This window comes from Littorina saxatilis, linkage group LG1 (assembly GCF_037325665.1).
Source record: "Littorina saxatilis isolate snail1 linkage group LG1, US_GU_Lsax_2.0, whole genome shotgun sequence".
NCBI classification, from domain to species: Eukaryota; Metazoa; Mollusca; class Gastropoda; order Littorinimorpha; family Littorinidae; genus Littorina; species Littorina saxatilis.
This window is the reverse complement of record NC_090245.1, coordinates 90,005,439-90,029,308: the sequence shown is the minus strand read 5'-3', so window position 1 is coordinate 90,029,308 and position 23,870 is coordinate 90,005,439. Positions and strand designations below refer to the sequence as shown.

At 40.5% G+C, this 23,870-nt stretch overlaps 1 protein-coding gene across 2 annotated transcripts in view; it reads left to right on the top strand.

Annotated features, from left to right (window-relative positions):
- Positions 1–22,842, top strand: part of LOC138983624 (uncharacterized) — a 63,237-nt gene extending 40,395 nt beyond the window's left edge. For both annotated transcript variants that reach the window (XM_070356907.1, XM_070356914.1), the window contains exons 10-19: positions 2,749–2,920; positions 5,948–6,058; positions 6,450–6,674; positions 7,109–7,328; positions 8,158–8,372; positions 12,768–12,861; positions 16,113–16,241; positions 20,604–20,720; positions 22,051–22,233; positions 22,588–22,842. In XM_070356907.1, the coding sequence (XP_070213008.1) occupies positions 2,749–2,920; positions 5,948–6,058; positions 6,450–6,674; positions 7,109–7,328; positions 8,158–8,372; positions 12,768–12,861; positions 16,113–16,241; positions 20,604–20,720; positions 22,051–22,233; positions 22,588–22,697 (1,576 nt within the window). In that variant the 3' untranslated portion in view covers positions 22,698–22,842. The remainder of the gene's footprint in view (positions 1–2,748; positions 2,921–5,947; positions 6,059–6,449; positions 6,675–7,108; positions 7,329–8,157; positions 8,373–12,767; positions 12,862–16,112; positions 16,242–20,603; positions 20,721–22,050; positions 22,234–22,587) is intronic.
- Positions 22,843–23,870: the final 1,028 nt, after the last annotated feature.

Genomic DNA, 23,870 nt, shown 5'->3' with positions numbered 1-23,870 from the left:
TTTACGAATTAATTTCGTACTCGGACCCGGCTGGTCTTGACCTATTTTTGGATCTAAATTTAGATCAGGTAGATCACCACATCATGCACAAAAAGACACGTCACTAGCAAACTATGTCAGACGTCATCATGAGTTTGTGTAAAACACAATGGAGGCCGGAATCACTCAGTTGAATCGAACTCCGACCAAACACCACGTAATAAATAGGTTAATTTATGCACTCGCGTGAACAAGAAACTGTCGGCTTCACAGATGTCGTCGTTGGGTTGTTTTGGGTTTGTTTTACTACCATAGGAGGATTTTTGAACTGTAAACGCACTCAGCTGCAACAAAAACGCAAAACGAAGGCTGTGAGCTGCACTCGTGCGCCACACACAAGACAGAAGTCGCAGCACAGGCTTCATGTCTCACCCAGTCACATTATTCTGACACCGGACCAACCAGTCCTAGCACTAACCCCATAATGCCAGACGCCAGGCGGAGCAGCCACTAGATTGCCAATTTTAAAGTCTTAGGTAGGCTATGACCCGGCAGGGGTTCGAACCCACGACCTCCCGATCACGGGGCGGACGCCTTACCACCAGGCCAACCGTGCCGGTCTAAGATCTGTCGTTGATAGCTCTTCCTGACACAGTAAAGTTCCATCAGGGTAAACTATACACCTCTTTTTATCCTGAGTGGCGGTTTCCGTTCAGCATGGTGGTAGCTTGTAAGTTAGGAGTGCATGCAGAGGATTGTTCAGGGGTCTTTCTCTTCAACACAATTGTAAGACGGTTGGAATTTTTAACCCCGAACATAACGGTTACTGTTTTTAAAGCAAAATCAGTGAGGCGAATCTTGATTAAAAAACCCTATTGGATCAACATAAGATGGAAAGAAAACATTTTAGACGTGTTATATGAAAGAAATTCTCTGGTTCTTTATTGGATAGCTTCACTCCTGTATCTGAGCAGTTTGTTTTGAAGATCTTGAAGAACACAGTGCCAAAGTCTTGTGAGCTAGACCCCATCCCCACCAACTTGTTTTATGAAAACCTTGACCTTTTTCTTCCCATCATAACCAACATAATCAACTCTTCTCTCACTTCTGGCACTGTGCCAATGGACTTGAAAACTGCAGTAGTTAAACCTTTGATCAAGAAACCATCTCTGGATAAAAATCAGTTGAAAAACTATAGGCCTGTTTCCAACTTGCCATTCATTTCTAAAATTCTGGAAAAAGTAGTGCTTAGTCAGCTTCTCTCCCACCTTGAAACCAACAACCTCTGCAACCCTCTTCAGTCAGCGTATAGGGCTGGCCACAGCACCGAGACTGTTTTGCTTCGTGTTGTGAATGACATTCTTTCTGCTCTGGATAATGATGACCTATCAGTTCTGCTTCTCTTGGATAACTCAGCGGCGTTCGATACGATCGATCACTCTGTTCTGCTCTCTCGTCTCGAATCTGTTTTTGGCGTTCACTCTACCGCTCTTCACTGGTTTAGTTCATCTACAGGGCCGTAGTCAGTATGTGTCTGTCAATAATCTCTCATCTCCTCCATCTCCTCTCTGTTTCGGCGTTCCCCAGGGATCAGTTCTAGGCCCAGTTTTATTTGTACTATACACCACTCCTCTCTCTGCCGTCATCAAGCAACACGCAGTCAATCACTACCTCTTTGCAGACGACACACAACTCCAACAAGCATGCAAGCCTACAGAAATCCAAGCGGTGACGCACACTCTCCAAAACTGCACTTCAGATATTAAATCATGGATGACAAACAATATGCTCAAGTTAAATGATGACAAGATTGAATTTCTTCTTTTCTCTGGAGCTTCCTCTTCGACCACTTCCCTTCCAGCCTCTATCACAGTAGGTTCTAGTGACATTTCTCTCTCTGATAGTGCTAGGAATCTTGGGTTCATCATGGACTCCCACCTCTCAATGAAACAACACATCAAAAAAGTCTGTCAGACATGTTACTTTGAGATCAGAAGAATAGGTTCCATAAGAAAATTTCTCACTGTTGATGCCACTAAAACTCTCGTTACATCCTTCATTCTGTCCAGATTAGATTACTGCAACTCCCTTCTCATAGCCTGCCCTGACTCCACTCTCCAACTCTTGCAAAAAGTACAACACTCTGCTGCACGTCTCATTTTCAGAGCACAGCATCGACAACCCTGCACTCCTCTCATGAAAGAACTTCACTGGCTTCCTGTATCTGAACGTATTAGGTATAAAGCTGCCTGCTTCTGCTACAATATCATCTCTGAATCGGCACCTGCATATCTTTCTGAACTGGTCTCCCTCTCGCACCCTTCGTTCTTCTGATGATGCTCAACTTCTCCGTCACTCTCCATCCATTTCATCTTTTAAGTCCAATTTGAAAACTCACTTGTTCCAACAACATTACGGATAGTTCCTTAGTAGGGCCTATAGAGTCTGGGGATGTGAGATGTGCATGATGTGTTGTTTGAATCTGACAGTGATTGTATGATTTTTGTATACATGTATTGTTGTCACGCGCTTTGAACTTCTGATAAGGCGCTTTATAAATGCCCGTTATTATTATTATTATTATAAAAGATTCAATGTGATTTCAGAAAAGATTTGAGCAATGTTTATCCATTATGTTTAACGCCGAAGCATGCCCACCTAGCTGTCCACTTCTCACCTCAGCGCGTTCATGTTTCAGAGTCGTCGCGATATAACCTTCGTGGTTGAAAACGACGTTAAACACCAAATAAAGAAAGAAAGATGTTTCAGAGCTGCCCAGTGGGACGTCCAGAACGAGCACCTCCACGGCAGCTACTACGAGGAGAGGCTGCAGGACCCAAATATCACCAAGGACGCCTTCAGACAGGCTAAAAAGGAGGACGGCGGTCCCAAGCTCTACCTCAACGACTTCACCTGCGTCACTTCGGGCGCCGGCACCGAGGTGAATTGGTTGGTTGGATAGTGAGCGGGTTGGTTAGTAAGGTATGGGTCGAGGGTAAAAGTTCAAGTGCAAACTAACAGCAAATTACGCCAGGAGGGAGATCTACGATTACAATCTGAGTGACATTGTTTAACGATATAGCCTTAGGTCCGTTATGCTTTAAGGCGAGGTCGAGGTCAAGCCACTCCAAGATTAATGGTTGTTGTATCTTAAACAGTGTTTGATTCTTTTGTTAATACTGTATTTACGAAATGTATACCTTCGTAGTTGTGAAAACACTGACAAGCCTGCGGCTTATATTGGTGTCTTAAAAGCAGGATAAAACTAGAAACACATTGTTAGTTGAAACTCTATGCTCTCGGAATAAAATCTTATTTAAACCAAATGTCTGATGTCTTTTGATCAAGATAGAGCCAATGTGAAATGACAATAATGTATGTGGTCAACTTCTCTTGCGTTTGGCTGTTTCAACAATGTTTTATCAACGGGCAAGAAAAGCTGTGTAGTCTGACAAGATCTCAAGAAACGTAGTTGAATCACTCTGTCCGTCTTGATGCAGTTTTATATAGACTTGATATTATCTCATATTTCTCAGGCGTTTGGAGAATGTTTCTTAGGGGTTTCAAACTTGAGAAACAGTCGATCTGTTGCAATATTTGCAGGCGCGTAAGAAGATAATCATATAATGTTAGAGCAAAGACTTTTTTATTCGCATGATATTGTCATGTAATATTAAACAATAATTTACTGTCTTCGGTCCAGAATGGGCATTACTTCGATCAACAGCAAGAAGCCAGCCTGTGTTACCCTTCGAAATTTCTCTTAGTCAAATGTAGACGTTAATAAAACAGTTATTTCTGATATGCTGACTGTTAAAAATGATAACATGCATGTATGAAAAATAAATAAACATGTCACGACATGTCTGTTATCATTTGCTAACAGTCAGCATAGTGTGACTCCTATCATATCTTTATTTTACCCTCTAGCCCCCCTACCCTCCCTTCACTATAATTATTACATAGAGACGGTGCAGTTATGTCTGTTCATGTGTGCATCTGTCTTCGCGTCTGTCTTTCTGTAGAGCTCTGCGTTCTTTGATTTTTTTTTCTGTATCTCGTTCTGTCTTTGTTTTTTGCTTTTTGTTATGGTTGTTTTATAGGTAAGTTTCATCATTTTGATTTTCATTCATTGTGTCTTTGACAAACATTATTTATTTTTTCGTTTTTTGGGGGGTTTGTTTTTGTTTTTTGTTTGTTTTATTCGTTTGTAATTGGGTTGTTCTCCCGAGCTGTGTACCAAGGTGAAATTTCTTTTCTTGACTGTGACATTTTAACCATATAAACTGATTTCATTAATAAATAGAAAATACTACATGGCTTGCTGTGTCGAACCAGATTTACACGAGTTGCTTTTTTAAACATTGATCTGCGAGCGAAAGCGGGCTTTTCAATATTTGAAAAAGCAACGCTTGTAAATCTGGTACGACACAGCAAGCCATGTGGTATTCTGTTTATCCTACATACTGTACTTACGTGTATTTTACTCAAAACGTCCCGCAATCGAAGACGCTTACTTTGGAACCTCGATCTCTTCCAAAGTCTCGTGCAATCTTTGACGTCAAAGCACAGAAACGTCACTTTAGAAAGTGTAGCGTGACCTGTTAGTTCTAAAAACTATTCCAGCAAAAACAGCAGGCGCAAAAGTGTTTCCATAATGACGTTTGTCTGGGTGACTTTGACATCATAAGCAGTGAAAAAGCAGGTTCCTGCCAGACTAGTTTGACACGACCTCATATACATGATATACACACGTGAGGTTTGAACGATATTGTTATCTCATGTGTGGACTCTCACGAATGTAGGATAAATACTAGTTCCATATATATGTATCCTTGGCCTACAGAGAAAGAATAGGAAATAATTCCACGTTTTGTTTGTCTGCGTTCAGTAAATTACAAGGGGTTTAAAGTGCATCACTTTCTTAACATGGAAACCAAAGGTTGTGACATGGATTTGAATTTAAATACTAACAATTAAAAAGAAAAAGAAAAAAAAAGATGCTATGTTTTGTGTACCATGTCCGTATCATTATCTAACTGGAGTATTACTGAACAAAATAAAGAGACTACATTTTAGTTGCCATTTAATATACGTTGTAATCATTTAAAGGACTGGAAATGCATGTCACAAAATAATACACAGCTCTGGAGAATAACCCAACAACATTTTGTCAAGTTTTAACATAGACTGGGAATCGATACGAAAATAGCGGTGTCTGTGTGGAGTGATTCCCAAAAAACTATACGAAAGGTCGTCATGAATTCCAAACTTTACATACACATTTTTCCGAATGATATTCCCAGACCAACTGTTTATTTTTTTATTTTTTTGACAAATATTTTTGAAGTCATATCCAGCTTTTTAGTGAAAGTTGAGGCCTTCATTTTTCGATCAAATTGATTGAAAACATTTTCAAGCAATCTTCAACGAAGCCCGGACTATATGATTCCATTTCAAATTTGCAGCTGAAAAATTAAGGAATTAGTTTGGCCATTTTAAATCTCAAAGTTCTAATTAAAAATCAAAAGTGGTTTTATCTTATTCTTTATAATTTTCTGAATCCAAAAACATATAGATATGTTATGTTTGGATTAAAAACAAGCTCAGAAAATAAAACAGAATAAAGGAAACTGTTAATTGCAAGCACTACTGTGCTATACTGGCCTGTCACTTCAAGCGATCAGCGGGGCAGTGTCGGCAAAGCTATCGTCTTGGTGAAAAAAATGCAGTGCATTCACTTTCATTCTGTGAGTTCGACAGATTGACTAATATCAATTGTGCTAAACCCGACTTGTTTGTTGTTGTTTGGTGGTGGTGGGGGGGGGGGGGTTGTGTGGTGTTTGTGTGTGCTTGTTTGATAATCCCCTTTGAAATAGAATATATTAAAGCGTCCGTCAGGATTAAAATGAATATGCTAAAACGTCGAACGGCAAAAGACATCAGTTACAAAACTTAATTTTTGCAGGATTATTATGAACTGGCCATGGAGTACCTTAATGAAGGAGTACCTCTGGAGGGTCTGGGCATTCAAGGTCACACCAAGGACTTCGTCAAACCAGATCCCACAGCTATGTGGGTAAGTGGTTTGTCTACCTTTCCGTATGTATGCATACAAGTGTGTGAGTGTGTGTGTACCAGCGTGCGTGCGTGTGTGTGTGTGCGTGCGTGAGTGTGTGTGTGTGTGAGTTTGTCTGTTTTGACTGTTCCATCGATCATTCCTTGATTTGTAAATTGTTCAACAAAACAAAGATAACACGCGCGCGCACACACACGTACACACACACACACACACACACACACACACACACACACACACACACACACACACACACACACACACACATCTCATCCCCACCCCAACCCAATCCACCTTCATCGGCAACCCCACGCACACACACTCCACCAACCCAAACCACAATACACCACAACAATCATCAACACTTAATCTCTCTAACAAAACATTGCAGAAAAGACTCGACCGCCTTGCTCAGACAGGCCTGGACCTGATGATGACAGAGTTTGACATTGGCTGGCCCGACAAGGCCGTACGAGCTGATTGGCTAGAGGACGCCATTCGGGCCTTCTTCGGCCATAAGGCTCTGAAGGGTGTGATTATGTGGGGATTCTGGAATGGTTCCATGAGGGATCCAGACCATGAGTTTGTGTTGGGTCCCAACTCAAACGATCTGACGGTAAACTTATTTAATTTGATGATGAACATTGTGATATAGTGCATGACATGAGTTGTGTGTTTGTACAATGTCAGAACACTCTGGAATTATTCTTTGACTTATCCAGACCCTGAGCTGGCGTCGGGCCTCATTCCAACAAACTCGTCGTAAACGGTTGCTGTACTGTGCTTCATGTTACCATGTTGTGGAACTGGAGTCGACACAATTATTATAAAGCGGATCGCTGATTGATCCTTATTGTAGGATTGGCTCTAGCAGGTTTGTTTGAGATTCTCCGCAAAAGTTAGGTGAATATAAATTATAATTGCATTAGTCCTTCTTTCAATGCCAGTGGCATTAACATATCCTCCCGTATTGTCTGTATCGTGCGTATGATTATGATCTGCTCAAATAGCATATATTATGCTTCATTTGCCTTCAAATGTTCCGCCCAGATTGTGGAGTCCGGAGAAAGGTGGGCTTGCCTGACGAAGAAAGAGTGGACGACCAATCAGACCTTCAAAATGTCCGACTCTACCTCCACCTTGTCCATGCGGGGCTTTAAGGGTGACTACGAGGTCATTGTCAAGGTCGACAGCGTCCCGGTTCAGAAGGAAAATTTCACCCTGGGAGATGACGATGCTAGCGTGGACATTGCAGTCACTACAAGTACAAGTAAGTGCAGACAGTGTTTATTTACCTGCTGATCATGTTTAAATCCCATCCCAGCGCCACCATTCCCATCAGTCCGCCCAATATACCGTACATTTGTCGTGCTTATGGATGCGATATCAATCGTGTGTGCTTGTGTAAGTGTGTGTCCTTCTGTCTGTTTGTTTGTGCTAGTGTTCATCAGTCCCATGGGGCTTCCTGAAATACATTCTTTGCCTTGCCTTGCAATATATCGAAAAATACAAAAACTTCCAAAACGCAAGAAGTTCATCCTGTAATAAACATTTTTTCGAAAATAACTTTGTCAGGATTTTCAGCGGCCTGGTAGAGTAAGAGCCCCTTTACCTCGGACAAACATTTTCACAGCATCCGGAGCATGTTCCACACTTCCGATCGGCTGTATCCTGCGATCGGGACGAACAGCTAACTCTGATGTGTATTCTATGCAACATCCGAAAATATAATCATCGGAGCCACGAATCGCCACCGATAGCTTGCTGATCACTGGAAGTGTTCGCTGAGCATGTGTATTCTCCAAAACTCACGAGACCTCAAGCCTAACCCACGTGACCTCGATGAAAACCATGCTCAAAACGCGTTGTGCCTACGTGCCAGCAATCATTTCTGCAACAAAGTCTGAACTCGTTGAACGCTGATTTTCGAAAGAAAATGATATCAAAATTTGCGCGCGCGCGCTGCATTGCATCCACATCGGAGTTAGTTGTTTGTCCCGATCGCAGGATACAGCCGATGAGAAGCGTGGAACATATATAGATATATTTTCGAAAATCGTCTATTAAGCAGTCTACTTAACTTTGTTTCTCTTCTTCAGCGAAGATCGACCTGACCCAGGAAGAAGACTTTGTCAAAGAATGTATCAGTCACCGTGAAGAGAAGACCGTAGCCAGCGCAAATACGTCATCCCTTAACGATACTCTGACGTGTCGTACAGAGACGTCAGGGCTCTCCGGCACAGCTGAGGATGACGCAACATCTGTGACGTGTGGAACAGACGAAGTGATGACGTCTTGCAGCAGTGTCCACTCGGTGCGTTGAGTGAAACCTTGTTCATAAAGAAGAAGAATGAAGACTTATTAATCACCCCTTATCATGAGAGCTCATAGCGATATACATCACACACACACAGGCACACACAGATACACACACAAAGCAGGGACGGATCACATCATTTTTAAGGGGGGGGGGGGTTCCAAATTTATTTTTGGGACAATTCGACGACGCGAAGCGTTTAGTTGATAGCGCGAAGCGTTCGAACCTTTCTAGGGGGGTCCGCGGGCATGTCCCTCTCCCCCCCCCCCCCCCCTCGGAAAATGTTGATAAAAACAAGGACAATGGAGCAATCTGAGCCAAGGAACTTCCCTTAATACACCTTCCAAAAAATGAATTAAAGAAGAACATTTTGGAGAAAAAACATGGACAAATGACTGATCTGGTGCAACCTCAGCCAACAAATTACCAACTACTTTCCGAAACCGTCACATAGAAGACAAAGGCCGGCACGTACGGGGGTCCGGGGGCATGACCCCCCGAAAAATGTTGTAAAAATCAAGGAAAATGGAGCAATCTGGTGCAATCTGAGCCATCAGTTTTTATTTTCAAAAAAAAAATTTCTTTCTTTTATTTAGGCTAGTGGGGGTTTCTGGAAACCCCGGAAACTCCCCCTGGATCCACCCCTGCACACACACACACACACACACACACACACACACACACACACAGGCACATACACACACACAGGCACACACACACACACACACACAAAGACACACACACAGACGGGCATACACACAGGCATACACACACACAAACACAGGCATACACACACACAGCCATACATACAGGCATACACGCAGGCATACACACACACACATACACACACACGCGCGCACACACAATCATACACACACACACACACACACACACACACACGTGCGCGCGCGCACACACTCACACACACACACTGTGCCACACGCACACACACATAGGGGAAGGCCCCACAACATGGACCGGTTCCTAATATGGACCACCTCCTGTTCTGACAAACTAACGATTCTAGATCGCTCAAAATAATTTCATTCGCTGCATTTACCCTCTCTGGATAACTTGCACATGCGGATGCGCAAACTATAAGACTGGAAGGCGTTTCCTCTTTTTATATTTAGTCAAGTTTTGTTAACACTTTTGGCAGCGTTCACTCTAAATTTGACGCTTAAGTTTCTGTCTACAGACAAAGCTGTTATTACACAAAAATTGCTATATGTGACAGCTAAGACTGTATTTGTTGTTTTTTTGGCAGTGTTGGCCCCGAGCTTCTAGCGCAAACAAAAACCTCAAAGTATGTGTATGTCCCCTCCTTGTATGGACTAACTTCATCAAATAGAAGAAAAGAGTTAGGATGGTTTCAGTAATTCATTAATAAGCCTGCTGAAAATAACCTTTAACTAGCCCTCGAGCTTTCAAAAAGATACAACAAATAGTCTTCTTTTCATGAAAGTTGACAATATCATTATTTTCTCACTGTTTTTGACTCACCCGAGTAATGGGTGAGTCTTAGTATCGATCCGTTTCCGTCCGTCCGACTTAGCACACTTCTAGGGTTTAATAATCTCCCGACTTGACCTAAGTTTGATTGACCCTCGTCAAGTGTTGGGGTCACAGGGGTCATGTTCGACTCATAATAACTTAACATTGACGTTACCTGAGGAGTTTTTGAAGCTAGAGCTTTGAAACTTCAAGGGTTTGATAATTTACCGACAATGACCCTAGTTTGGTTGATATTATGCTGGTTCGAGTCGAAGACGAGACGTATTATACTTGTTCGTGTCAAAATATTGGACTCCACCGCTACGCTGAATACACGATAGCGTTAATAGCTATTCTGACCTAGATATGGGGTTATAAACTTGAACGTTAAAGGCACAGTAAGCCTCCCGTAAACCATCACAGATACTGACAGGTTTTTACACACAGTACAAACACCCTTTCATTTAAACACTCACCGCTTGAGAACATCCTTGGTGCCCTCCGTAAAGAGCGAGCAATTTTCAAAGAATTTATTTTTGCGTGGTTTATCTTACCCCTGAGCCATCGTGAACCCGTGTGATCAAGTTTCCCTTTTTCACAATGTAGTCGTCAGTTAGTAATTTGAATGCGACTCGCTGTGAGCTTATCTGCAATAGCACGTACCTCTGACTATGCACAAAACAAACGGCTGTGGTTCACAAGAACTCTAGCGATGGCTTTTGACTGTTCAGAGGAACTGGCGATAGACATAAACCGTCGTCTGCTACGAGAACCACGACCTTGCGTGACCCTGCTTCCGGGCTTTTCTTTTTTCAAACTTTCAAAACTTCGAATTGTACTGATCTTGTCTTGGTGAAAAAAGAATTCTTTTATGATTTAAGAATGTTTGTGTAACAAGCTGTCAATTTATTATTTAGATTTTAAAAGTTAGGTCTAGCGCCAAAACGCACCACGGTCCGATTGTCTCTGACACAATCCGCAAAATTAATTCTTTGAAAATTGCTCACTCTTTACGTAGGGCACCTAGGATGTTCCCGTTTGGTGAGCGTTCAAATGGAAGGGTGTTTGTACTGTGTGTAAAAGCCTGACAGTATCTGTGATGGTTTACGGGAGGCTTACTGTGCCTTTAATGCAAGTTTTTGCTTTGATGCAGTTGTTTTCTGGCGATAGCAGACTAACCCTTTCCTCATGCATCTCTTTCGCGCATAAACACTGTTGCCCCCTCGCGGTCGAAAAACAGAGCATATGCACTCGACACAACGTCAAATTGTAAGAATTTCACCTGTGAACACAACAAGATCAACAACAACAAAATAACTACTAGGAAGAGCAAAACGCTACATATTTTTGGCTTCTCCTTTTTGACTATCCAAGTCTTTGTTCAAGTAAAGTGAACATGTCTCACAGACTTGGTAAAGCTTCGTCCTTTGCGCTCGACACTCTTTCTGGTTCGTGGAATGTTTTTAATTCAAGTACAGAGATTTTAATATTATGTCCTGTTTTGTCGGAAATATTCAGATTAGGGTAATTTATAATCATCTTTAGAGTTGGCAAGCAGTGGTCAGTAGAATTGCATGTCTTCGTTTGTATGATAGCTAGAGTTGAAGTGATGACTGTGGCTAAACCGGACCGGAACCGAGTGTAAGTTTTGTTGTTGTAAATATATCTGTTAAAATAACCTTTTCGTTAGCTGTTTAATGTTTCATGGGGTTTTGTTTTATCCCTCCCCCCCCTCTCCCATCCCTCGCCCTGTGCCTACTGTTGACTAATATTGATCGAATTCTGGACTTGCAGAAGTTCGATTATAAATGCATTTGTCATTATTTATCAAGCTCGTGTCCCTTTTGAGTAGTTGAATCAGTTTCACTTTTTGTGCTATGTGATTTTGTTGTGTTTCTTTTTCCAGCTTTTTTTCGGCGACTTTTTTGTAGGTGGTGGACAGACAGGTACAGATAGTCTGCGAATCTACCTTTGTGTCTGCGTATGTTGTCTGCATCTTTTTATATTTAGTCAAGTTTTGACTAAATATTTTAACATCGAGGGGGAATCAAAACGAGGGTCGTGGTGTATGTGCGTGTGTGCGTGCGTGTGTGCGTGTGTGTGTGTGTGTGTGTAGAGCGATTCAGACTAAACTACTGGACCGATCTTTATGAAATTTGACATGAGAGTTCCTGGGTATGAAATCCCCGAACGTTGTTTTCATTTTTTTGATAAATGTCTTTGATGACGTCATATCCGGCTTTTCGTGAAAGTTGAGGCGGCACTGTCACGCCCTCATTTTTCAACCAAATTGGTTGAAATTTTGGTCAAGTAATCTTCGACGAAGCCCGGACTTCGGTATTGCATTTCAGCTTGGTGGCTTAAAAATTAATTAATGACTTTGGTCATTAAAAATCTGAAAATTGTAAAAAAAAATAAAAATTTATAAAACGATCCAAATTTACGTTTATCTTATTCTCCATTATTTGCTGATTCCAAAAACATATAAATATGTTATATTCGGATTAAAAACAAGCTCTGAAAATTAAATATATAAAAATTATTATCAAAATTTTTTTTTCGAAATCAATTTAAAAACACTTTCATCTTATTCCTTGTCGGTTCCTGATTCCAAAAATATATAGATATGATATGTTTGGATTAAAAACACGCTCAGAAAGTTAAAACGAAGAGAGGTACAGAAAAGCGTGCTATCCTTCTCAGCGCAACGAATACCCCGCTCTTCTTGTCAATTCCACGGGCACTGCCTTTGCCACGGGCGGTGGAGTGACGATGCTACTCGTATACGGTCTTGCTGCGTTGCGTTGCGTTCAGTTTCATTCTGTGAGTTCGACAGCTACTTGACTAAATATTGTATGTTCGCCTAACGCGACTTGTGTCTGTTTATGAACTGTGCAGAAGAAGAAATCGACTCGCAAAGGGGAGGAGATGGAGCTTAACGCAGAAGGGAAGATGCAGTGTACAGCCAAAAACGGGCAGTCTTCTATCGCTGGTCTGTATGGGTTTGCATAGCTGCATTGGCGTTTTCCCGAATTAGCCCCGTTTAAAGCTCATCATCACACTGGACAAAGAGGTACCAGACAAGGAGATCCATTGTCACCTTATTTATATCTAATATGTGCCGAATTTCTGTCCATTATGATCCGCCAGAGTACAGAGATAAAAGGTATAAAGGTGGCAGATGATGAAATATTAATATCCCAGTTTGCAGATGATACCGCCCTGTTTCTGGATGGTTCAAAACAATCTTTTTGTGCATGTATGAACGTTTTGAAGCAATTTGCCTCTATATCCGGTCTGAAAATGAATTATGAGAAAACCACGGCAGTCTGGATAGGCTCACATAAAAATTGTAATATTAAATTTATGCCGGAACTTATGCTCAGTTGGAACCCTGTAATATTTAAAGTTCTTGGCATTGTTTTTTCAGTCAACTTAGATGACATTATACCCCTTAATTATGAACATAAATTGGTAGAAATTGAGAATTTGTTCAGGTCCTGGTCCAGAAGAAATGTAACCCCCTTTGGAAAAATAACAGTTATTAAGAGTTTGGCGCTGTCTAAGTTAACTCATCTGTTTATGAGTTTACCAGACCCTGATGATAAGTTTTTGTTTGATTTGAATAGGTTATTTTTTCATTTCTATGGGATGGTAAGAAAGATAGAATAAAGAGAACAACAGCATATCAGTCGTTTGAAGAGGGGGGGCTTAAAATGGTGGATTTGAAATGCTTTTTGTCAGCTCTGAAGATATCATGGTTACAGCGAGTCCTTTGTAGTGAAGGAAAAGTAACTAAACTTCTACAAGCTCTGTGTCCACTTGTACATAACATTCACAAGAGAGGAGGTGAGTTTGGAAACATATTGATGCAAAGAGTTCAGAATCCTTTCTGGAGAGATGTTTTCAAACATTATAAGCATTTTGCATGCAAATGTGTCCCCATCTCCTTGAGTGATTTTGCTTCAGAGCGTCTGTATTATAATGTACATATTTGCATAGATAAAAAAGTTATTTTTAACAGGAATTGGATGGAAAACGGCATTATTACAGTCGGTCACTTGATGAGAGCCGATGGGTTTTTGTCATATAACGATTTTAAATTGAAACATCCAAATTTACAACTGAATTTTGTTTTTTTCGAGGGCGTTATGCGCTCAGTTAAGAATTATCATAAAAGATTAAAGTTGGATGCAGTTTTAAACAATGTTTTTCATATTGGTGATGATGTTGTATGGAAACAAATAGCTAAAGGTGGAGTAAAACATATATATACCCATCTTGTGAAAAATGATGGCAATCTACAGTGCATGGAAAAATGGTCTAATTTATTGAATTTTGATGTAAATGTTAGAAAGGTGTTTTTGACAATAAGGCGAACTACACAAGACACATACCTGAGGTGGTTCCAATATAGAATACTACATAGAATTTTTCCCACTCAACGCCTGTTATTTTTGATGAAAATTTCTGACACATCACTATGTAGCTTTTGTACACAGGAAGAGGAAACCTTAGAACATTTGTTTTGGGAGTGCACAAGAGTTAAGCTTTTTTGGTCTGATTTCACAGAATGGTTATGCCTAAATTTCACACATTGCAGTAATTTGAATTTGTCAAAAGAGCTTGTCATTTTAGGGTATTTAGACAACTTTCATACGGATGCTGTTTTTGATTTGTTTATTCTCCTTGCCAAACAAAGTATATTTGGAGCCAAATTAAATAAGACAGTCCCAACACTAAATGTTTTTGTGAAAATTGTTAAACAAAGGTTTTTGATCGAAAAGTATAATGCTAGTGTAAATAATTATTATGGTAAATTTGCAAAGGATTGGTGTTTATATAGACACTTTTTTCATTGATGCCATAGGATAATTGTATTGATTGATTTCGTATGAACATTTTTGAATGTGATACCCCCTGACCCATTTATTCATAACATGTTATACAGTATGCTGATAATTAAACCCAATGTATACTTGGAGGCTAAAGTGTGACCACCGTCCCCACTTACCCCCCCTCCCCTTTCCCAACCTCAGTTACCACCCCCCCCCCTCCCCTCCCCCAACCTCAGTTAAACCCCCCCCCCACCCCCTTCCATGTCTCCTGTCTTTTCAACAACCCGGCCACCCTACTGTCTATGTCTGTGTCTTGTCTAGGTATGTGCGTGTGTATGCGCTAAGACAGCCATACCTTATGTTAATAAACTCTGTGTATGCTGTATGTTATGTTGTGTTTATGTGTATATAAAAGAAATAAAATGTATTAAAAAATTTTTTTTTTAAAACGGGCTGTCTTCTATCGCTGGTCTGTATGGTTTTGCATAGCTGCATTGGCGACATCCCAAATTAGCCCCGTTTAAAGTTCATCATCACTCTGAATGAATCTCAAAATGTCCACTCTTTTTCACTGTGTGACTTAAATTCACTTCCACTGGGCTAATTCTGAAATATGCCATAACATCACTTAACCGTTGTCGTATTCATGGCTTTCTTGTTTAAGTTGTGATATTTGTCTGGTGTTTGCAAGATCTGCGTTAATGAAGAATTTTGCTCGTGACTGTGTTCAAGCATTGACAATAGTTGGTTGGCTGGGTGTTGAAGTCGGTTTAGGTTGGTTGGTTGGTTGGGAAAGAAGAGTGGGGAGAATTATTTGAAGAATTGAACTTTCAGAATTAAGACTATGTGTCTGAATACTGCCATTCAATGTCGGCAAAATAAATTAATACGCCGAATGGATGACTAACGCATTTAAGACTTGGTTCATATCGTTTCTTTCCAATAAGTGCAATTACAGGTGTTCACAGACCAAAACAATATGTCTAATTGTCCCAAAAGCTATACAGTCTATATGCAAATGAGCACCTATTAAATCTGAAGAAAATCTACAGGATAAATGATTTAACCCGACGTTCTCGTACGAAGAAATGAAATCAAGTTGCATGTGTACCCGTTTTTGTGACATTATTCCTTCTCACCTTTCAACAAAATTCAGTGGAATGAAATTTGTTTCCCCATTCTTTTATGTATATACTACGATTTTCACCATCCATCATAACGATATTTTGTCTGTAGTATTCTTTTCCTCACTCACGTTACTAACATGGTGACTTAATAACGAAAGTTACTAACTCAAATTATCATGTCCCTTATTACTTGAGAGCGTAAAATCAGCATAAAGAATGACTGTCAGAGTTGCTTGTGGTACCGATTTCATGTTTCCCATTAATACACACGTTTACAGGAGTGAGGGCCCAAGCTCGGTGCTGCAAGGTGAAGGGACTCAAGTGTGACTACAAGAAGGCCGGACCCTCCCTGGTCTTCAAGGGCGCCGTGTCCGAGGCCAGATGTTCCAGCAACCAGCTTGCTCTTGGTGAGAAACAGTGCAAATCAGTGTTCCGAAGTGAAAGAAAGAAGTAAAGGACACTTAGTGACATACACAGAATAGCGGGTTCGGGGGATGGGGGGGGGGGGGGGGAGGCGAAAGAACATAACAGGAGAAGAGAAAATGCCTCCTAATTGGGAAATAAACGGTAAAATGGAAGAAGGAAGACGCTTGTTCCATTGAAAATTATCAACAACAACAACAGCCAAGACTGAACACATGTATAGCTAGAGAAGTATCAACAGCAATTGTCAGTAAGTACTGGTGTCACATGACTGATGTGAAACAGTTGATTGGCTAATGGCAATGCACTTAAAACTGTTAGAGTGGACTAACTGCTTGACCTTAAAATTTTCCGTGGCATGAAAGCAGTAGTTTTTTTTTCTGACAGATTTCAATCTCGACCATACAGCATTTGGAAATCGACTGATTCGATAGACTGTCCTACTGTTAGCAGGCGACATGCAGCGTCAGTTCAGTACTTTTGAAATGAACGGTTTTCGCATATTTCAAGACAACTGCGATGTAAAGAGAACACGCGAAGGCTTCAAAACATTCTTACCATCTGAATGACATAGCACCAACCTCACAGATGAATGCAGGTACATTGCGAGAAATAACCTGCAAACTTTATTGTTTGCGAATGAGGGAATCAACGGCTTTGAGTCGTTCGACATCAGGGGACGTCACTCAGTTGCTTGGGGGTCGCTCATTTTTGGGGAGCATGTTGTGGGTTTTTTGGTACCAATAATTAACTGAATACTAAAGTGAAACTGTATGCTCACGGGTACATTTAGCATAACTGTAACTCATACTGTTAATTGCTAATCGATAAAACGGTGCAGAGGGTAATCAAATCGTAAAATGCATGGTCGGCGATTAAACCATCAATACTCCCGAAATGTGCAAAGCCCACACACACACACAAAAGTAGATCTAACTCGGCCTGTCTACAATTCATCCAAACGCCCGCAGAAAAATGTTCCTTGTCAAATGTTCTAAGCTATTGTCGTTACTGACAATATCGTTTTTATATTTAGTCAAGTTTTGACTAAATATTTTAACATCGAGGGGGAATCGAAACGAGGGTCGTGGTGTATGTGCGTGTGTGTGTGTGTCTGTCTGTGTGTGTGTGTGTAGAGCGATTCAGACTAAACTACTGGACCGATCTTTATGAAATTTGACATGAGAGTTCCTGGGTATGAAATCCCCGAACGTTTTTTTCATTTTTTTGATAAATGTCTTTGATGACGTCATATCCGGCTTTTCGTGAAAGTTGAGGCGGCACTGTCACGCCCTCATTTTTCAACCAAATTGGTTGAAATTTTAGTCAAGTAATCTTCGACGAAGCCCGGACTTCGGTATTGCATTTCAGCTTGGTGGCTTAAAAATTAATTAATGACTTTGGTCATTAAAAATCTGAAAATTGTAAAAAAAAATAAAAATTTATAAAACGATCTAAATTTACGTTCATCTTATTCTCCATTATTTGCTGATTCCAAAAACATATAAATATGTTATATTTGGATTAAAAACAAGCTCTGAAAATTAAATATATAAAAATTATTATCAAAATTAAATTGTCCAAATCAATTTAAAAACACTTTCATCTTATTCCTTGTCGGTTCCTGATTCCAAAAACGTATAGATATGATATGTTTGGATTAAAAACACGCTCAGAAAGTTAAAACAAAGAGAGGTACAGAAAAGCGTGCTATCCTTCTTAGCGCAACTACTACCCCGCTCTTCTTGTCAATTTCACTGCCTTTGCCATGAGCGGTGGACTGACGATGCTACGAGTATACGGTCTTGCTGAAAAATGGCATTGCGTTCAGTTTCATTCTGTGAGTTCGACAGCTACTTGACTAAATATTGTATTTTCGCCTTACGCGACTTGTTTTGTTTGTGTTTTTATATTTAGTCAAGTTTTGACTAAATATTTTAACATCGAGGGGGAATCGAAACGAGGGTCGTGGTGTATGTGCGTGCGTGCGTGTGTGTGTGCGTGCGTGTGTGTGTGTGTGTGTGTGTGTGTGTGTGTGTGTGTGTGTGTGTAGAGCGATTCAGACTAAACTACTGGACCGATCTTTATGAAATTTGACATGAGAGTTCCTGGGTATGAAATCCCCGAACGTTTTTTTCATTTTTTTGATAAATGTCTTTGATGACGTCATATCCGGCTTTTCGTGAAAGTTGAGGCGGCACTGTCACGCCCTCATTTTTCAACCAAATTGGTTCAAATTTTGGTCAAGTATTCTTCGACGAAGCCCGGGGTTCGGTATTGCATTTCAGCTTGGTGGCTTAAAAATTAATTAATGACTTTGGTCATTAAAAATCTGAAAATTGTAAAAAACAATAAAAATTTATAAAACGATCCAAATTTACGTTTATCTTATTTTCCATCATTTGCTGATTCCAAAAACATATAAATATGTTATATTCGGATTAAAAACAAGCTCTGAAAATTAAATATATAAAAATTATTATCAAAATTAAATTGTCCAAATCAATTTAAAAACACTTTCATTTTATTCCTTGTCGGTTCCTGATTCCAAAAAACATATAGATATGATATGTTTGGATTAAAAACACGCTCAGAAAGTTAAAACAAAGAGAGGTACAGAAAAGCGTGCTATCCTTCTTAGCGCAACTACTACCCCGCTCTTCTTGTCAATTTCACTGCCTTTGCCATGAGCGGTGGACTGACGATGCTACGAGTATACGGTCTTGCTGAAAAATGGCATTGCGTTCAGTTTCATTCTGTGAGTTCGACAGCTACTTGACTAAATATTGTATTTTCGCCTTACGCGACTTGTTTTTCATTTACAAAACAAGGCCAAAACCAAATAACTTTTAGTTTCCGATGACAAGGTGTAGTGGGTTTTTTTAAAAATCAATGTTGATTGTAATTATTGCATTCATTCTCTGTGCACCTCCCAACGGTGAATCTTGTGTACTCAACTGAGTGTTCAGAAGAGTTATCAGGAGTGATCAGGAGAGTCTCAGGAGTGATCAGGAGAGTCTGAGGAATGAGCAGTCGTCTGCCCAGTCGGTAGACAAAAAAAAACTTAACGTTCATTTTATCCGAATTGTATTTGAAGCTAGAGCTTTGAAATATTGCACACTTGTAGGATTGTATGATCTCCCGACATGACCCCAGTTTGGTTGACCTTCGTCACATTTTTGGGTCACAGCGGGGTCTGTAATTCAGTAGTGAATCCAAAAACAACAAGTCGCGTAAGGCGAAAATACAATATTTAGTCAAGTAGCTGTCGAACTCACAGAATGAAACTGAACGCAATGCCATTTTACTCGTAGCATCGTCAGGCCACCGCTCATGGCAAAGGCAGTGAAATTGACAAGAAGAGCGGGGTAGTAGTTGCGCTAAGAAGGATAGCACGCTTTTCTGTACCTCTCTTTGTTTTAACTTTCTGAGCGTGTTTTTAATCCAAACATATCATATCTATATGTTTTTGGAATCAGGAACCGACAAGGAATAAGATGAAAGTGTTTTTAAATTGATTTGGACCATTTAATTTTGATAATAATTTTTATATATTTAATTTTCAGAGCTTGTTTTTAATCCGAATATAACATATTTATATGTTTTTGGAATCAGCAAATGATGGAGAATAAGATAAACGTAAATTTGGATCGTTTTATAAATTTTTATTTTTTTTTACAATTTTCCGATTTTTAATGACCAAAGTCATTAATTAATTTTTAAGCCACCAAGCTGAAATGCAATACCGAACCCCGGGCTTCGTCGAAGAATACTTGACCAAAATTTGAACCAATTTGGTTGAAAAATGAGGGCGTGACAGTGCCGCCTCAACTTTCACGAAAAGCCGGATATGACGTAATCAAAGACATTTATCAAAAAAATGAAAAAAACGTATGGGGATTTCATACCCAGGAACTTTCATGTCAAATTTCATAAAGATCGGTCCAGTAGTTTAGTCTGAATCGCTCTACACACACACACACACAGACACACAGACACACAGACACACACACACACGCACATACACCACGACCCTCGTTTCGATTCCCCTCGATGTTAAAATATTTAGTCAAAACTTGACTAAATATAAAAAGACTGCCAACGCTCCAAAATTCAGAATCAAAAAGCAAGAAAGGTAAGTTGTTGGAACGTTTGTTAACTACGTGATTGTGACGTATTGTTTTGTCAATAACATACGTTCCAACAACTTACCTTTTTTTTTTTTGATTCTGTAATTTAGTGAGTTTAATGGGACATGACGAAGGTAAGTCGTATACAGCATTTGCTTATCTTGTTTTGTCATAGTGTTCACATGTTCAGTTCTTTACGTTCCTTGTTTTCCTCAGGCTGCTCCGTGTACCAGCCGAACCCTGATTCAAACGGCGTGAAACCCAATGATAACGTCACCAGCTGTCTGGCACAGACCGGAACCCCAGCTTCCTCAGACACTGCTAAAAGATCAGGTAAGTGTATTATCAGAGACTGTGTATTCCACTGTTTCTGGTGCTATGGTGTAAGCCGCGTGTTATCAACGAGAAACTATGTATTATACTGTCTCTGGTGCTATGGTGTAAGCCGCGTGTTATCAACGAAAAACTGTATTCCACTGTCTCTGGTGCTATGGTGTAAGCCGCATGTTATCAACGAAAAACTGTATTCTACAGTCTCTGGTGCTATGGTGTAAGCCGCATGTTATCAACGAAAAAGTGTATTCTACTGTCTCTGGTGCTATGGTGTAAGCCGCGTGTTATCAACGAAAAAGTGTATTCTACTTCTCTGGTGTTATGGTGTAAGCCGCGTGTTATCAACGAAAAAGTGTATTCTACTGTCTCTGGTGCTATGGTGTAAGCCGCATGTTATCAACGAAAAAGTATATTCTACTGTCTCTGGTGCTATGGTGTAAGCCGCATGTTATCAACGAAAAAGTGTATTCTACTGTCTCTGGTGCTAGAGCCGCGTGTTATCAACGAAAAAGTGTATTCTACTGTCTCTGGTGCTAGAGCCGCGTGTTATCAACGAAAAACTGTATTCTACTGTCTCTGGTGCTAGAGCCGCCTGTTATCAACGAGAAACTGTATTCTACTGTCTCTGGTGCTAGAGCCGCGTGTTATCAACGAAAAAGTGTATTCTACTGTCTCTGGTGCTAGAGCCGCGTGTTATCAACGAAAAACTGTATTCTACTGTCTCTGGTGCTAGAGCCGGTGTTATCAACGAGCTAGAAACTGTGTATTCTACTGTCGCATGTGCGATGGTGTAAGCCGCTTTCAGAGATTTTTCAAGGCAAGAGGGATACACAGTTAGAGTAAAAAAGAAAGATTTCTGCGAGAAGCTACTCACACTTGCAAAAGGAATCTCTATTGTTAACGTGCACATCGAAGGTCTCTTCAGGGGTAAATACGTAGAGCAGAGCGCAGAAGATGCTTGTAATGGGGGGGAGGGGGGGATTTTACTGACACACGTATTTCTTCGAACACCGTACATATCCCACGATACGTGTCATACGCAGAGAGCGCTCTCTCTCTCTCTCTCAAACTCACTCACTCACTGTCATTACTGATCAGGTTTTTAGGTCTCTAAACAACGAAGTGACTGTGGTAAGATGAACAAAGTTAAAAAAAATATAATAAAAAAAAGGAATACTGTACTCACCGATACAGGAACGAGACAAGACGGTACGAATTTTCGTTTATGGAAGCTTCATCAGGAAAAACAAGAACACAAAAGAAAACAAAAAGCAGGTTTTTAGGTAATAGCCATGCTCTTTAATTAGGCGTGCTTCATCTTTCATTCTAGGTGCCTACTCTTTCGCCGCCTGCTGCAGTGCCACGTCCACTCTAGAATGTAAGTCAGTGGCTTCATCAGCGTCCAAACTAGGCGCTGGGAAAAGAAGCAAAGTCGCCTGCCCTAGCGGATACACCATGACTGGCTGCAACGTCTTCGCTACCGATGGCAAGCCGGCAGGCGCCATGACTATTCGTGAGTATTCGATGTGTGAATCATCTGTGATGCTACTTGATAAGTGTCAATGAGTATTCACGAAGCGGTTTTGGCGACGGCACATGGGGTAAAGGGGGGGGGGGGGGGTTGTGGGGTAGGCGGGTTAGCCTACAAGGAATAGCTGAGGCTGAAAAGGGATTGTGTGTGTCCGTGTGCACTTATGATTGATAGCATGCGCCTACATCGACGATGACTGTGTGTGTGTGTGTGTGTGTGGGAGGGGGGGGGTAACCCACAGTATTACTTTATTTATTTATTAAGGAGATTTCTATTACTCCTGCTTATCTGTATTTGTTTTTTTCCACTTTAATATTTTAATATTTGCCATTGCAGTGCTAAAGAAAAAAAAGATACAGTATTGCTTCGCCTGGCTTGGTGCTAGTCTGCCCACAGGTTCCGTCGGTGTCAAGGCCTACGCTACATGTTGCAAAGTTGCTGCCTAGTGACTTCACTTGGTTCTCAGCTATAATTACGTCATGAAGATCACCTCACTTGCACTGAGAGGTTTCAAGTTGTTTTGTTTGATTGGATGCCAGATGTCATGGCATGCTTCAAACTGCTGTTTCAATAAAACACTTGCAGGATGAACAGTGTTTGTGTCCCTCTTTCCTTCTTGATGCTTTTGTATTCAACTGCGAGAGAGAGAGAAAGAGAGGGAGAGAGAATGAGATACAGATAGAGGTAGAGAGAGAAAGAGAGAGTGCGTGGGTGTGTGCGTGTGTGTGTGTGTCCACACCCAAACAATTCTGAGCATCCGCACACGACCTTTGCAGCTCAAAAAAATAAGAACGAAGTATTGCTGCTTCTGCTAACTAATATGAAATTTATTTGATTTTAGAAAAATAACACTTGAAAGATAGGAATACCAACATTTCAGACAACAAGCTCCAAAAGTATCAGGAAACGTATTATTTATTTACAGATAAAACGTTCAATCGTGTGTTGATATTGTACAGGTGTTATACGTTGCCACTGAATGCGCTTTGAGCCGAGGGATGCAACATACACAAAGGAGTAAATCAATGATATTGTTATTACTCTTATGCTGAAGAATGCATCAAGAGCAAAACACAGGTGCATTTATTATATAGAATCAGACAGGCCATCGAAGAAAACACGCCCGCTAGTTAGGCGTTTTATCATTTGAAAAGAGAATGGTTGGCTATCATATTTAGCGCACTCTGCATAACATATACAGGTTAGTTGTTCGTCCCGATCGCAGGATAAATCTGATCGGAAGCGTGGAACATGCTCTGCATCGTTTTCAAAAGCTTATAGTGGGCTCTTACTCTACCAGACTGCTGAAAATCCTGACAGAGTTATTTCTCGAAAACGTCTTGGATGTTTTTAATATATTTGTGGGAGAAAGAATATTCTGTCTACATGACACAGCTGCAAAGAACTTTTCCAGTCCCTTGGACTTACAATTTTTTTTAAAAACCAAGGTGTCTTCTGGTTTTGTAAAAATGGCTACATTACGATAACGGCTAATATTCTACAGTACGAATGTAGTAGCCACCTTCTAAATAAATGTGTAAATAATTGTGTGGTGAGGAGATTGGAAAGGGAATACCTATTGGGACATACTACAAGAAAATACAGTTCAAAGCACTTTC